We start from the raw sequence: 17,760 nt of genomic DNA, 5'->3' as shown, positions 1-17,760 counted from the left end.
TTAAATACCAAATAACATAATTTACCAATAATTTATGTTTAAAACTGACTTCATAAACCAAATTAATATAGTTACACTTCAAATGTCATACAAGAGAATGTTATTATGAAAGGCCCAGTTTGTAGTGGAAAAAACTCTTTATCAGCTGAAATGTCAAATACCAGAAAAGCTAAAGTGTGATTAATATTGTTTTCTAAAATATAAAATCAAGACAGTACAAGCAGGACTTGATATTTCAATTGATAATCCTCTCCTTTTCTGTGTTCTATTTAAGAGAAAAGAAAGAACAAAAATTGTCTAAGACTGTTTCATCTCTTAGCAATTTTTTCCCATTTATTTCCCAGTAGGCTTAAGAAGGTGATGTTGTTGGTTAGTTACTTTGTTTGGGAAGCAGGAGGGTGTGAAGCAGGGGAAAAGACTGGAGGCAAAATTAAAGGAAAGTGTAAAGTTATGGACACAGCTGTAACAGCATGGAAATTACAGAGGAAAATTCAGTTGCTCCTCCCTGCATGGAATGATGTCGGTGCAGCTGATTTCCTCCACACAATAAATGCCAAGGGGGACTAAATGAAGGGTGGAGCAGACCAGAGACATGATGGCCAGGCTCTGCTGAAATCCTTGCAGAGGAAGGAATTCAGCACTACTTTTTAGCTGTTAAATCACAGAGCAGCTAAAACCCAAAGGAGATAAAGGAAGATGTCTTGCTGTTGAATTGTCAACCACGGCAAAAAACTCTCCTTGGTCTGGTGCATATTCCCATCCCAACGTTTGATCAGATACTATACCAACATTCCCTGCCTCCAAGGCACCTCCAATTCTCACTAAACAGGTATAAAAGTATATACCTTTATACTAATTTCTTCACTTAAATGTGAAGAAATAGTATAAAAGTTAAGAATGGGGAGAAGTCAGGAAAGACTCAATCAAAATTTCTGGGATCAGCTGATTGGCCAAACTTGTCTTCTCCCCCACAGGGATGTCCACTGGGTAAGAACCATGTTCCATGCACACTGAATGAGCATCTAAGTTTTGTTAGGGAGTAGAGCTTGTTACATTAGGTAATACATATTGTTTTGAATACATTTTTACAGTCAGATACTATCATCAGCAATCCTTGAACCTTAACCTACCACCATTTTATTAATAAAGAGTCTTATTCCATAGACTGTAAGCCCGAGTCCTTCGAGGGGGCTGGCAGCCACTGGCAGTGGGGAATAAAGGTGTGGAGACCCAGAAGGAGTCACTGCTTGGTGCAGGACTGCCCTCCAACCTAGCACCACTCCATGAAGAATCCCCGTAATGGGGCACTGACACACTGGTCTGACACGAGGGCCTCAGACTAATCAAGGGTTTGAGGAGATCCCTCCTGTTTTCATGTGACAGGAGGCTTGTTTCGTTTTTTGGCTGGTTGGTTGGGTTTGGGGTTTTTGTTTTGATGTTTTTTTTGGGAGGAATTAGGTGGGGGTTTTTTTAATATGAACCCACTTTCTTAATGGGAAAAAAAGAGCTTTTATACAGCAAAGGACAGAAAGGGTTTTGTGAACAGTTTCATTTCAGAAGCTGTTTCAAATGTCTGCAAAACTGTAGCAGAACTACTATGACAAAAAACATTAAGAGAAGATTTTCAGGTAACAACTCCAATTTCACATTTCAGATAGCTTTTTCCTCCAACATTAGCTCACATACTAATGTCATAACTATTATTCTGTCTCCAAAATTTGTAATGCATTTTGTTAAAGTTGTTTGATGTAGTCAAGTCCTACTGGCCCATTTGAGATTATTTCTTTGTTAGAAAACCATAAAATAACAACTGTTTCTTTATAAACTACAGGGGCAAGAAGATATTCAGTTGTTGGCAAGGAACAGCTGGCAACAGAAGCTCTAAAAGCAGCCTGAGGGCCTGAGCAGTTTCAGAGGCTGAAGATTCAGAAAGCAGAGAATGTGCACTAGATCCTTCCCTTAGTCTCATTCCTTCCCAAGGCTCCACTAAGAACAGCCCATAGAGTACCAAGGCACCTGTAAAACAAGGTCTGACCCTCTGTCAGTTTCTCCCACTCACCTCTCCATCTCTGAGGAGAGTCTCCATCTCTGGAACATATTTAAAAGACATGGAAGTGTGGCATTTAAGGACATGGTTCAGGTGAACTTGGCAGTGTTAGGTTTGAAGCTGGACTTGATCTTAAAGGTCTTTTACAACATAAACTATTCCATTATTCTAGAAAAGGGAACACAAACTGTGCCCCTACCCCTTTCTTTCAAAAAGACTCTGCCTTTTGCAAGAGTCTCTGCTGCATTTACCTGAGAGTGGAGTAATAGGGGAGACATACAGTAACTAAATAATTACAGCATGAACCCTTAAGAAAATTGCAGCAGATGTCACTTATTGTATTTACTCTGAAAGCAAGGTGTTGTTCCCAGTAGTTACCTGCACTTTCATGACTCTCTTATGTAAGAGCTTCCCATCTGAATAAATCTTCCTATCTAATCTCAGCAGCCCAGAAGAAAATTCAGGGAAATTTTCCTTGGTTTGGCTGTTCCTCTTGTGGTTGCTTTGGTTGTTATTGAGAGAAAAAAGTTGTGCAATATAGTAAGGAAAGAGGCGCACACATTTAATGGATATTTGAACTTTAACATTCTCCTCTTTAGATTAACACTCCCCTCTTTAGACTAAAAAATTAAAACAGAAAATTACTACAAAGAAACAAATACAGATGTTTAAAACGCAAATTTAAAGCCACCCCTGCATGAATGAGATCTGAATGACAAGGAACAAAGACATCTCAAAATGCACACACACAATCCTAAAGCTACGATCCCTTCCATATGAGATTGGAAAGGAGAAAAAAGAAGAAGAAAAAAAAAAGTTAAAGAAAAATCTAGTGACCCAAGCCTGTACTGTCAAATAGCACAATGAACACACTCATAATTTTGCTGTCATATGCAGCATACTTGCCGTAGATGTGGTGAAGCCACATCCAGGACATATAGTCCCCATTAAAAAGTCATTTCTTTACAGATTCTGTAGCACAAAAGGTTTACAATAAAGTTGGCAAAACTTGCACATTTTTAACTGGCTTATATAAAAATACAAATTACATGCTTCTAACCTCCAATTATTCTTAACATAGTTACTTTACTGACTCTGATAAACCATTATTAGAAACTAAAATGTTTAATTTTTATGCAAGCATTACTCACATCAGCCTAAACTCAACAGTCACTAGCAAAAGCTTCTTTTTGCAGACATGCAATCACTCTATATCTCTAACTATTTTCAGGAAACAATTTGCATTTCCCTTTTTCCACTGAAAAATTGATACTTTCTTCCTATCCTTATAGCACTAAAACAACTTGGGTTTGCCCTCAAATTCCAACTGCTTCAAATATTTTTAATAGACTTTAAAATAAAACATTTTCCAGATAGCAGCAGTTATTAATTACATACAGACTACATTAAAAATAATTTCCCTAACATCCCAGGTCTATAGCGCCAACTGAAGCTGAAAGTTTACTGCTTAAAAAAAGTAATGGTTAAGAAAGATCTCTCTCAATTAAAGTGCCCAGGCTTTGCCCTTTATGAAAGTTTTTTTCCTTCCTCCTTTCCCTGTAACTCCAAAATCCATCAAGTGATGAAGAAATGTGCACCTCTGCCTCTTTCTGCATGTTTTCTCAAAAGGGTACAATAAAAATAAAGGTGAAAAGTAAAAAGACAAGCAATATGAATGACTAGAGGCAAGAAGTGTATGATCTACCTTTTCTAAATGCCAGAGCAGATTGAAGAATCCTAGAAGAAAGAAACAATATGCTAAGACTGATACCATGTTGTTCATGTTATCATTTCACTTAAATGGGAAGCAGAATTTCACTGTTCTTACTTCCTACAATAGTGTAAATACTGATAACACTGGGCCTCGTTTACAATTAGTGGCAGATCCTGTTTAACACAATACTTAACTAAGCTGTTAACAACCTCCTGCATGGATAGAAGATAAACCACCATGTAACTTGGGTTCAAAAATAGACTGAATTCCTGGAATAAAGTCCCATGGAAATTTACTACATCCAGAAAGTATCTTGCTGAGGATATTTGAACCATCTATTATAGATGCATGTTATTTCTCACTTGAGAAACTTTAAGTAAATGTTGCAGTGTGCTTGCCTGTACCTATTTTGCTCTCCTGAAAATTATTGTTGGCCATTTGCCTTCTGGCCAAACCTACCAAGATCAATCTCACATTTCAGCACAAAGTTCTGCAGCGGTGAAACCTACAGTTGTCCAGACACCTCAATTCCAGAAGTGCTAAAAGCATACTTCAGAAGTCTTTTGTAAAAGCTTATCAACAGATCTCACTGTGAAACGCTAGAGAGGAAAATATTTTTCATTTTATGGGAAAGAACTGTCATGCAGTACAATCTTGACTGGAAAATGTCTACGTCTACCCTTTTTCCCTTCTCACAGCAGAAAAAGTTAAATATTTTAAGTCAAGTGTATGGATAAGCCATGGAAAATACTTTTTAAAGTATTTTCTGCTCTGGCTCTATTTGCCTTTTTGAAAGTCTTCAGGTTCACCACCGGACTAAATTGAGAAAATTTCAGATTTTTAAATTCTCACCAAGAGTCAAGCAGCATTCAGGAACCATCTTCTCTAAACGCTTAAAGAAAACACCACCAAAAAAGATACAGCTGCAAGATTTTTCAACTTAGTAGAAATCAGCATTTATGTAAAGTCACTCTTAGCAGGCAAGTTTTTTGGTGAGCTTAGAACACATACACAAAAATCCTCTAGCAGAACCCACAGCACTTAGAGTTGACTCTGAACTCCATTCACCTTCTCAACAACACTAATAAAATATGTAACTCTCTCCTGCCCCCTACACGACTGTATCCAACTGTCCTTACCATCTCTGCTCATTCTGAAGAGTTAATAAAAACTCTTTTATTTGAAATTAAATACAAGGACTGGAATAAACCAGTCTTGACACAAGCAAAGGATCAGACATCCCTGTACCTAAGCCCTTTATAAAGGCAAATATTAGAATGCTGCATTTATCTCAACATTGATCACAAAGTTTGTTCTTAATTGATACTTATGCTTTAGCACAGGCTTTTTTTTTCCTCAGATTTGTATTGTCAGTAAATTTCAGTGACTCATGCAGAAACAGAGAGCAACAAAACTCTGGAAAAGTAGTTGTTAAAATGGAAGTAAGTCAGCTGAGAAAGACTTTAGGTGTCAAAATACTATTGCGGTCAGAAAATTCAAAAACACGCGTGCAGACAAGACAGAGATAGAGACGTGAACACACATCCGAAATGAGGCAGAACTCCCCTTTTTCTACCATGCTTTTGTTCACAATGCCTGTACAGCAAATCCAGCTGAATGGGGGCACATCAGAACCTCCACCCATGCCCTGCACACCAGACAGATTTAGCAGGGCTGAAGTGGTGAATTCAGCATGCAGAAGCAGCCTGTTGTATACGCAGTGTACACTGTGCTGCTGGATCCAGAGTTCACTCTCCTTGTGCTACACAACTCTGCAGACTTGTTCTTGTAACTGAAATCCCACAGAGGTCAGAGACAGTGCAGGTTAACTCTGCATTTCCATGCACTTGGAATTCCAGACACGGCCAGCAGCGACAGATCACTGTAGTCCCTAAGGCAGGTGGCTTTCTTCTCCAACTAAAGAAATGATCAGCTGTGCCACACTGTAAGTGCATGCAAATATTAGCATGGCTTTGAGGTATTTTTTATTTTTTCTGAGCCACTGTTTCTCCCCCACCCTTTACCCTTCTCTCTTTTCTTTTCAACAATAGAATAAGTATGATTGGAATCCAGTACATTGACTGATTATGGAGGTATTCAACTCTATTTCTTCAAAAAGAGCTGACTTTTCCTATATTGCTCTTTTCACTCTATTGTTTACGTTGGCTTAGCAATTCTTCCCATTCTTTTCTTTGACAAAAGAAGTCCATGCTATTGTAGTTTCTGTATCTTACCAACAGCATTTGTTGAAACCTGCAGATTTATTTTTCTCTCCAAGGACAGGCTTTCAAAAGAAGAAAGTCTAACTCAGTTTTAAGGTCAGATACCAATTCTCTCCACTACCAATACCAACTGTGTGGGTTTGCTTTTTTTTTCCCTTTTAAGCATTTCATAAAATAGGCCTGTCTCCAGGACTCTTCAAGTTAAAAATTCAGAATATTTTTTCTTTAAATCTTTTCCCTTGCAAACTCATCCACATTGAATGCAAAGTGCAATGTGCCCCAACACATTTATGAAACAGTATCTTTTTGGTGAAAGACATTGATGTTTCTAGAAGTATGTCTGGAGAGGGGCATTTTGCTTTGTCTTTTTTAATCGTGTCTCCCTGTCTGAAAAATATTGTTAAAAACACTCACTACCTCCTCATTTGGAAGATGGTGTGTTACATACACAAAATAACTAAAATATTTTTTTAGTTTAATTTAGAAACTCATTTGTCCAAAGTCTGTATCTTCTCAGAGAGCAATGAGGAAATGAGTGCCACTTTATGTTGCCCTCTAAGTCTTATGTCTCTGAAACAGTTTTGTTACATCACGATTATTCCATAGCTAAGGATGAAATATAAGAAATGCATCCCAGATATACAGTCTCAAACAACTATGACATGTATTACATTGTTCATATTGCATGAAAACATTCTTTTCTTTCATTATGCTATCTGAACAGTGAATTAGTAAATGCAACTACAGAACTGCTTACACGTATTTTTAGGTTTCCAATTGTTCAATATACTACAGGATACAGAAGTGGTGGGCAGAGAGAGCAGTGCCTCATTTTCCAGAAATATCCATAGGATGTGACAAATTTATCAAGACTGAAGTACAGCTGCTGCCTAAACCATCATGCATTTTGGGAAAACTGATCTGCATAAACCACTGGAAAAGGTATCCCACTGCTTTTGGCTGCCACAGTTAACTAACCTTCAGAATCCCTGCTGTGCACACTGCAATGACAGGTCTTTTGAAGCAGCTCTGCCACCAGAGGAGAAAGTTATAACTGATTTCATATAAACAAATCAAGCTATGTTTTAATGATGTGGTTAACCTCTAATAAAATTTGGGGAGAGGGAAACTTTCTTCCCTTCTAAACACCCCAGAATGAATAATCTAAACATCAGAAAAGTCAGCTAACACTACACAAGCACAGTTCAGAACCTCACTGGCATTTTTTTTCTTCATGTATACAATTAAAATTGTGACACAACAGCCTTTTTTTGATTTTGTGAAAGCTATTTTAAAGACAAAGCTGAACTCAAGTAAGATCAAAGCTGTCTGCCACCAAAATCATGAAAATACTACTTCAGAAGTGTACATTTACAAAGCATAATGGATGTTCCTGGGAGAAATTTTATTCGAAACCTTGTATAAGCACAACAAACAGATGAGATAACGGCAGCAGTACACTTCATTAGCAAATTGGACAAGGCAAGCCAAATGCCTGCAAGTTCAGGACTACGCAGGCAAAAGACACACATGGCAGATGAAGTCAGGACAAGTCCAGCATTAAGCAGCCAGAAATACAAAGGAAATCCTGTCCATGTTCTGTGGATAAACAGCACAGCCACAGTTCAGCTCACATGCTACAGGAAGCTATGTGACAGCTGCTATTGGCCTGTTTGAAACCTCCTCCATGCTGAACACATTCAGCTCCCTCAGCTGAATGACAGCTCACCTCCAGCACAGTGGTCTGTGAAACTTCCCTCCTTCCTCCCTGACAGTTTGTGTTCTCCACAGCTCCCTCATGGCTTCAAGCTCTCATTCTCTTCTTCAAAAACTCCTCACAACCAAAACCTATGGTACTTTTGCCAGCTCACTGTCTTCAGCAGCCTCTGGCTAATAAAGAGCTATTCCTGTTGTTATTGCAGATTCGCACACCAGCAGTTTGCAGAAGAGTCTCTCTCTTCCTCCAAACCACAGCTAAATTTTGACATGGATAAAACCTATCCCTGTTCCTACCAGAAGTCAATCAAGACAAGAACATGAGTGTCATCATGACAAGTTAATCCTTTTCTCAAAAAAATTTTTTCTTCATAGTAGAAGATCTGCTATTTCTTTCTACCAAACACATCCTTGAAATAATATTAACTACATTTCTCCCCCTGAACTGTTTTTCTCTTCCTGTTAGTGAAAAAAAAAAAAAAAAGACATGCATATAAAACACATGCCCTTATTATTTTTACTGTAGCACCACACAAATGAATTCAAGCAAATTCAAAAAAATACCTGACCATGTGATTAATTTTTTTAATGTGAACACCACTGAATTACACTAAAACCAGAGACAGAGTTCAGCTTCACAAGAAAAAAAATATGAAAAAGAAGGGACTACATATTAGACAGTTCTGCAAACATTTGTTATCAAACCTATTTACATGCACATATAAGGAAGGGAAGAGACGAAGCTCTAAGAGGTTTATTGAAACTGCAGTGCCACAGGCAATAACTAAAAACTTAGTTCAGAAGAAGGCATCATTATGGAAAGGCAAAGTTAACTGCCTATGAACTCTTAGTAGTACTTACTCATTTACAGATGAAAGTCAACTACACAGAAATTTTCAGGTTTTAAAGCATTCACTATGTTTTTAGGAGATACTTTCACATTCTCATCCCAGTTCATCAGGCAAATGGAGTTTATCCACAACTCTCCAGTAAAAATTCATTTTATATCACAACTGAACACCAGTATTTGACAAAGTTAAGAAGCAAACCCACAACAACACATAAAAAGTTCCTGTCTTAGGGGGAAGACTTTTACTATAGCATAATGTGCAATATAGCAGACTTATGGCTGCTGACAAACTATACATTTGAAGTTCCAGACTTCTGTGAGTTGAAAATGTGAGCAGTAATGTTACAATACAGCAGTTAAGCCTAGTACAAAGGATAAGAAACTTTAAAAAATGGAAAAATACTCTGGGTATGTATTTATAATGGGAGTAAAACCCTATTTTCCTAGATCACAATTAAAAACCTCAGGGCAACAGTCTTAACTACAGATTAAGAACACTAGTTATAGCTATTAAAACAGAGTTTATAAAGAGCTATCATCTCCTTTGAATACCTAAACTCCTACTACCTTCAGTTGAGTTGTCCTAACAGATGCAATCTGTGCATCTGATGGATCTTTGAGAAGGAGCATGAATCCCAGTAAGAGATAGCAGTGACACAGCAGCCATCATTATAAAAGAAGCTGAGAAATAATATGAAAAGAAGTAGGAAAATATTACAATCCCAGTTCTGCAAAAACACATTACTTAGTAATGTCTACCTATCACAATACCAATTTGAAGCCAATACCATTTACAGCCACCAATGTGTCTTAGTATTTCAGATTCCTTCTCAAATAGGGAGGAGTTTAGCTAACCTAAATAACAGACTGTTGCAAGAGTCTCATGAATACATAAATTCCCTGCTTATACAAAGAACTCTTGAACTGTTCTGAATAACCCCAAAAGATGCTAAGCTATAAAATATGTGCCAAAAATGAGAAACAAAAGGATATCTACCATTTGAGACTTTTTACAAGTAGATTGTCCTGGGTTGTAGTTTAGGGTGTATTCTATCACCATCTTCAGTTAATGGCCCATCAATGCCTTTTGCATGACTCAGAGATAACTCCCTCCGGGCGTTATCTCTCTCTTTAATGGGCCATTAAGGCTCTCTTCCATGACTCATCATCCCATTGTGAGATGCTCCGCCCATGGGGAAGAGCCAAGCATTCTCACCTGGATATAAGCTGGGATTTGGGACAGTAGAGGCAGCCCTCACCCACTGGATTCCCAGAGGACCGGAGCTACCAGACCTTTCTACAAGATTTCTGTTTCAGGAAGACCACCTCGTCTGGACTGTTTCCATCACCCTGATCAGGTTGTATTCTGACTGTGTCACTGGTTTTTCTTTTTGTATTTATTTTATTTTATTCTATTTTATTTTCCTTTTCTTCTCATTAAATTTTATTTCTGACTTAGAGCCTCTTACTTGGTTTGTTTTTTAAACCACAACATAGATACAGGAAAAAATATATGTATTTCCTAATAAGCTGCCCCAAAAGGGGAAAAAATATCTACTTTTTTCTCCATTTGTTATGTCAGTTTTTCCTTGACTGACAAGACCTCAAATTTTTGTGACATTGCCCTTTAAATGCCATCCTAATGTAAATGACATTTGCAAGTACAAGAAAAACACCTGCTTTATGCCTACAGAATGCACTAACCAAAGGTACTTTCACTAGGTACTTAGAATTTACTATCATCAGCAGAACTGGAGGATGCAGTTGAACAGTTTCAACACAATCTTTAGAAAACATTTTATATAGGTTAGGAAATTCTTCATGTACAGCACTTGTACATGCATTCATATTGGAGGGGGTGCACAGCAAGCAACTGTTTCAGTGCTCTTACCCTGGCTGTAAATGCAAGTGCCTATTTACACACCTCACCCTTTCCATGCACAAACAAGGCAACACCTGCTATACAATCTCATGTTTTTCCTCTTCCAAATTCCCTTAGAGATGGAAGAACTAAGTGAGCATAGAGCAATGTAGTGAATTCCCACAGGGATGAGTGTCACCTCACAGAGCTCCAGCTGGGAATCAAGTCCCTTACTGTTCACAGTGTGCAATGTACACAGACACAATATGGTAAATTCAAAACAATACTTCATCCTACACACACACAGACACATATATGAAGACACAGAAGACACCTCCACCAAAATCGTTTCTGATCAGCTGGGGGTCTGAGTGCAGGAAACTGAGCAAGGAAGGCATCAACAAGGCATGAACAAGGTGCTCTTTAAGCAAGGCCACTGGATCAGGCTGCACTCTTAAAGGAGCAATGCCATCAGCTGATCTGTATCTCGTCACATGCACCACAGCAACCAAATATCCTATTGAAATCTGCTGATACAGACATTGCAACCAAGAACTTTCAGGAAAAACAAGCAGCTAAAAGAAATAATGAGAAAGCAGCCTTTTCTGCAACTGAAAGAAAAAAAAAATCAAACAAACCCTTCTGAAGGATACACCCTATTCCCCAACTGCAACAGTGTGAAATTTCAAAAGGAAAACCAGACAGTCCTTTCCTGATTCAGAATCTATTTGCCTGATGTCATAGTTTATCAACACAGATTGATTCACTCTCACTGCTTGTCCTGAGACCCCAGTAAGTACAAGTTACACAAGATAAGGAGACCATATGGTAATGCTGCAACATTTTTTCTACCACTTAAAACACTGGGATTTATATTTTGTAGTGTTTTTCTTTTTTTCAGAACTGTACTAATTCCAGTCACTACTTACAACGTTTTAATATTCTGTGGGAATGAATAAATGTTATAATAATCTTGCTCAGTCAGGTAATTTACAGCAAATTATGCCTACTTACTATCTTCTAATATGAAGAAAACTAGACAGCACACTTACTTAAATGACATTTCATAACAATGACAACATATCTACAGAATGTCAGTAATTTTATCCATAACAATAATCTCCTTAAAAAACAAATGCCAGAGCTGAAAGGACAATAAACTCACAAAAAATTACTAAGAACTTCAATTCTCTTTGATTCACACAAAACAAGAATTGTCAGAAGCCTTATTAAAATAATAAGAAAATTTTACTTTATACAACTTAAATCCATTTCATTAGTACATATTTAATTTAATTACATTAATAAAATATTGATTTAGGAAGCATATTTAACAATATTAAGTGAGCAATTTGTAACTGAGAAACATTTTTAGAAAAAGGTTGTATAAAACATACAGCAAATTTCTGTGTTTTTATATGGGATTTCTGTATATAGGGGCTGATCTCATCCTCATTTTGTAGTTGTCCAAAGACAAAAAACTTCAAAAGACACACAGTATTGTCTATTCTGCAATCTGGGGAATAAAAAGCATGAACCTGCACATACCTGATCCTAGGACTGGAAAGTTCTGTCTAGTATGAGACTAAAGATTCAAAATATATACTTTCATTTTTCAGTAGCAGACAAAACTAACTTCTTACCCCATAACTTCACATCTTTACTACTAGATCACTGGTGAAATGCTTTATTTTAGCTGTCATCTTGCCTCTCGGCACATAAGTCAGTTTTGCAAACAAACCAAACAACAAAATAAAATAAAAACCAAAACCAAGAACAAATAACCCTTCAGAAACACGAGGAGCCTATTTATGACCAACAATAGATCATAACCACTTTAAGGATGACCCTTCTTCCCTATGTCTCACATTCTAAACCTTAACAAAAGATAAAGATTGGAATAGGTTTTACCAATTTTATAAACACGGCAGTAATTTCTCTTCATGGTTCTTTTACCTCACAGAAAAGGATGAAACAAGTGTTTTTACACCTTAACTAAATCTCTAAATGTGTTCCCAATACTACCAACAAATAAAAAGGAAAGCATTAACTATCATGAAATAAAGACGGTTCTTTCTCTTCAGAGACAACAAAACTGGTAAATATTTTAAGTTAGGAAAAGTTTCAGAAGAGTAACTTGATGAATTGCAAAAACCTGTTCTAAAAGGACAATTGCCCAAATGGGACTGGTAAAATCTTCAAGTGAAAAGCTTAACTATAATAATTGACGACTACAAAAAATATTCTATTAGCTCCTCCAAAAACTTTCCCTCTGAAGTAAGGCTTCAAAGTCCTATTGTAAAATCTCAAATAATGAAATCTGTCCATGTCTTTACAAGCATTGAACAATATGCTTCAAATCTAATTTCATAATTGAAGTGTCAAAAAGAAACACTCTAAAAGCAAAAAACTCTTCTAATTAGTATACAGAACCTAAAGAGATATTCAAGGAAGACTTATAAAAATTTAGATGAAATTTACAGTAAACCTTTTATGCTGAAATCAAACAGTAGGAAAGTCTGTATTTACAGCTTTTTAGAATTCTACCTGACCAAGTTGATCAAGAATCAGGAGCAAGAAGATTGATGATTCTTAAGTTACTGACTGCTTAAGTGTTAAATTACTTCACAAAACAACTCCAGAAAAACGTATTTGCTTCCAGGGACCTAACACCTGTACTATTCATTTCCTAACACTGGCTGTTATTCCAAACAAAGATCTGTACTACACATGTGAAAATCTAGGCAGCTTCAGGTCAGAAAAGTCCATGTTCCCTCCTACATATATGTAATGGAGCCATGAAGCTCTGAAATCCCTGCTGTTCTATCGAAGAACAAAAAGATTCCACAAATGACATAAAGTAAAGCAGAAAATGACTGTCAAGTCTAGACCACACAGACAAACTTGCTCTTGATTCCTGATAATAACCAATAGCAGCAGACAGCCATACATGGAAACTAATTTATGTATTAATCTAAAAATCATCTCTCTTCGAGTTAGTATCTATTGATGCATCCTTACCAAGCTTCAGGTAACAGCAAAGCATACTCATGTGGTGAAGTAGTCTCTGGAAAATTGGAAAGAATTGCCTGTCTGTGTGGAAGTAAAGCTGATCCATGGAAAGTGAACAAAATTTCCAGGGCTCTGACATTGCTTTCCTAAAGAACAGAACAGTAAATTGCAGGGCTTAAGACTGATTTAGATTAAAAAATGAGCAAGAAAGCTTAGGTCGTACAATACAAATAAAAAAGCTAATTTTAAAATTTTCTTTAGCAACAAATAAAACAAGTTCAGGGTCATCGCATTTATTTATTTAAAATCAAACAATGACACCACCTCTAAAATTTCCATTGAGATTCAAACAAGTTAAAAGGGAAGAGGAAAAGCACTTAAGTGCAAAGAGCAATACCAAAACAACATTGTATTCTATCAACATAAATATTAATACCCGAGCATAAGTTCTTGCTGAAAGTACAATATTCTGATTTCTGAACTTCTTAAAGAATTCTCCATCATAATGTTGCTCAGCTGCATGAGGCCCTCCAAGGATTTCCTTTAAAAAAAAAAAAGCGAGACTGCTTTTTATGCAAGATTTACAAAAGCATCAAAAAGTCTACACATCTTTTTATCCTAGGATGAGCAAGTATGAGATATATGCTGGGGTTTTTGTTTCAGTATGAAAAAAACAGATGCATTTTTGATTGATAAGCTAAGACAATTTTCTGCCTTATTTTATTTAAGGTTTAGACATCATTAGTTACAGAACCATAATGGGAGCACGTGCATTGCCAACTGCAAACTTAAAATCTAAAAACTTAGTAAAATACAGTTTGGCATTGGAAAAACTTTCACAATGGTAAGCTCATGGAAGAAAAAGAACTGTCAGAGAACCTGCACAGATCTTGCCAATTTGACTGACAGGGAAATCACAGTAATCCTGCCTGAACTCTACATCTCATGTTGTTGCATAATTCAGTTCCCTGCAGACACAGGATGTTCAAAGCAGGCTTTTGCCCACCTGCACCTCTCAGGACTGGAAGCCATCCTTTTGAAACAGTGAACAGGAGAAACACAGGTACTTGAACAGAAAGCATCTTACTTTTCTCCAGTGGCAGACTGTAGCCTTTCCACAAGGCTATAAACATTAACACCACAATAACAAAAAAGGATAAGATGATGTGATGCAGAAGTTGCAGGAATAGCTGTGGTGTGAGAACTCAGGACTCACCTCATAGGTCTCAAGGCGATCAAGGTAAGTTAACAGCTTCAGCCTGCTACGGCAGAGCTCCTTCTGTTCCAGTGTCAGCCTGTGTTCAGAACAGGAATTTTCACATCTGTCACTAATATTTTATGTCACATGCATATGAAGACAAAGGTTACACATTTTAATGACTTTTTGCATTGGGATATATCAAGAAATTAAGTAAAACGAGAACTTGGACACAGTATAATGCCAACTAAAATTTAAACCACTTTTCTAGTAGGTTTAATACATAGAAAATTAATTAATTAGGGTTTTGCAACTGTGTAGTTATTATAAACCAATAATTCTGAATAAAACATGGCCTAACATTTCATTTACTTTGAGAAGTTTACTGATAATAGCAGTTCTTGACGCTTCTTGGCCTCTTTTTCCTTTCTAGAATCCATTTCTTCATCTGGTGACAAAAGGTCTTCATAAGGAATTTCAATGTCTACTTCCCCTGGTAAGATAAATCTGGAAGACAAAATCAGCAATCCAAGCAATGAAGAGGAAAAAAAAAGTGAACTTTTTTGAAGAGACATATTAAAACAGGTTTTTGTCTAAGTTTTGACTAAAAATCTGCACATTTATAGAAAAATACTGAATTTTCGTGGTGTAAACAAGAAGGGATTCTTCTCCTGTCAACAAGAGGAATCAACTCTTGTTTCCTCTCTCTCCCTAAAACAAACCAAAACCATCTTGATAAAAGTTTCTAAATTCCACAGCCAGCAGTGGGATTGGCAGCAGCTCTACAGCACACAGTGGTAATAAAAGACTGCACAAAGAAGGAACAGCCTCTTTCTATTTCTACCACCAAAACCAGAGCAAACACTGATGAGAAGTGCCTCTACTGTATCTTGCTTCTGCTTGATCAATTCAATTAAGACATAACAAAACACATTTATAGGGCTAGTTGCAGCTTTCAGAAGCAACAAGAGAAACAGATTCTCATAGTAAAATACTGACATCATAAATTCCCTCTGATGAAGAAATTACAATTCATTTACGATGAACACTGTATTTCATATATATACAGGGGTGAAACATATAGGTACTTTGTGGACATGCATAGAATAGTCTGAGTCAAAACATGGCCTTTCTTTATGTCCTGCAAAAAGCTTCTCAATATTTTAACGAGTGGTTGGTAAAAAAAAAAATTACAGAATTACTATAAAATACTTTATGCACCATTCTCTAAAAACAAAACAAACAAAAAAAAGCTATTTCCAAACCTGCCACCATCTTCTCCTTTTCCTATGGCAACAAGAGCCTCCAAGTCTGTGCCTTTCAAGCCATACTGAAGCAGCTTCTTAGCAGCATCTGCATTTTCTGGAACTCTTTCCAAGCACTCATGAAGAACCCACGCACGTTTCTTGATTTTGCTCTGTCCAAGAACAAGAGCACAGACACAATGTTACATGGTCCAACCAAAGCAATGAACCAGAGAAAACTTAAACCAGGCTCAAGTTTCCTCAGGTATTTCTTTCACTTAAGATGTCAAGTTCCTCTGGCGACTGACAATGCAAACCAACAAAAGAGAAAAGAACACAAACACAATTCCCTCAGAGTATACGAGCAGAAAAGAGCACAGAAATATCAAATGATTTAGCAGAACTTCCAAAACAAGTGGAACAGAATTTATTATTTGTACATCCTAATTAACGTCACTCCTTTTTACACAAAACAAAATGTGACAATTTGGGGGTAAAATATATGTTTTATAAACTAAGTGTATATATTCCACAATAGCACTAGTCATTTTCAGTATAATCCTCTTCACATGCCAGTAAGATTCTGTGACAGAAAAGGCGTCAGAATTACAAAATGTATTTGCCTTATCTGCTGATCTTTGGTTGACATTACAGATCAGATATAGAATAGCTGAATTTTGACATTCAGTCAATATATGACTTGACAAAAAAGATTGCATTTCTCTTGATCTCTTGTGTTACTTTAGCCTAGACTAACATACCTATTTATACTACCATATATACACTAATATACCTAGGTTACTAATACTATACTCTACTATACTAATATTAAACTACATGTCACTATTCTATACTAATCCTATATTTCTATTACTTAACCACAGCCATGAGGTTGTACAACTTCAACACCATTTTTCTGTTGAGTTAGAAGTCTTTTTTCCAAGCCAAAAAACCCCCATGTCAAATTCTACTGAAAAGCTCAGTTACAGTTTGCAGTTACAGTCACTGTAAATTTTGTTATTCAAACTTTGTGATATAGCTACCGATACCAGCTTCACCTTTCCAATTCATTTTTTATAATAATTGGAAGTTCAAATAGTTGATTTTTCCAATTATTATTCTTCATTTTCCAGGCAATAATCTACTGCTGCATGCGGGGGAAGAGACTACACACAGAAAGTGTGTTGCTATTAACAGAAGTTAGAAGACATTCCAAAAGAAAGACTTTCATTAAACTGCCAAGGTTTCTAGATCAGGCCTTCAGTTAAATAGCTGTCTTCCACATGACATGAGATGGAATTTGCAGGACAATTCTTCAAACTGTCACCAATTTACGTTGCATAAATTAGAACACAATTGAGAATTCCATTTATGTAAAGATAACACATTCAGTCTGATAAGAAACCCTAAAAAAAGTCACAGAACACAAACGCACCAAGTAGTCTTGAATTGAAGTGACATTAACAGCCGACTTCCTCCACTGTCTTTGGTACACAAGGTCAGAATCAAGGCCATATGTTTGAGCTAAAGACAAAGCTTCCCCATATTCTTCATTATCAATCTAAAAAAGCAAACACATGAAAATGAAAGTCATCTGATTTCCATATTAAACAATGAATTGTTAATTCTGTGCATTGAAAGAGGTAGAGGGATAATTACTGTGGGTATACATAAGCAGGTAGGAAAGAGAGCGGTTCAAGATACAGAAAAGTAAGACTCAGATCTGACAGACACCTCTGGAAAATCAGAGATTTTCCCCCAAATTCATTCCCCAAGTAAAAGAATGATGTTATTTAGGTAACATCATATTAGTTATAGATCATATTTAGTCTGACATGAGCATTCCCTGGGAACTGTAACAGTGTGTGCTGGTTTACCATCAGAACAACTGGAATG

The 17,760-nt window shown here is 36.7% G+C and overlaps 1 protein-coding gene across 1 annotated transcript in view; it reads right to left on the bottom strand.

The window, feature by feature from the left end:
• The window catches only part of NBAS (NBAS subunit of NRZ tethering complex), a 161,165-nt gene that overhangs the window by 117,351 nt on the left and 26,054 nt on the right, over positions 1–17,760 (bottom strand). Inside the window, exons 16-21 of the mRNA XM_066314779.1 lie at positions 17,300–17,425; positions 15,886–16,037; positions 14,993–15,127; positions 14,639–14,717; positions 13,859–13,963; positions 13,432–13,568 (exon numbers count right to left, since the gene is read on the bottom strand). Coding sequence (XP_066170876.1) covers positions 13,432–13,568; positions 13,859–13,963; positions 14,639–14,717; positions 14,993–15,127; positions 15,886–16,037; positions 17,300–17,425 — 734 coding nt within the window. The remainder of the gene's footprint in view (positions 1–13,431; positions 13,569–13,858; positions 13,964–14,638; positions 14,718–14,992; positions 15,128–15,885; positions 16,038–17,299; positions 17,426–17,760) is intronic.

Source organism: Sylvia atricapilla, chromosome 3 (genome assembly GCF_009819655.1).
Source record: "Sylvia atricapilla isolate bSylAtr1 chromosome 3, bSylAtr1.pri, whole genome shotgun sequence".
In the NCBI taxonomy this organism is placed as follows: Eukaryota; Metazoa; Chordata; class Aves; order Passeriformes; family Sylviidae; genus Sylvia; species Sylvia atricapilla.
The sequence above is the reverse complement of the archived record's forward strand: the minus strand, read 5'-3'. Positions and strand labels throughout refer to the sequence as shown.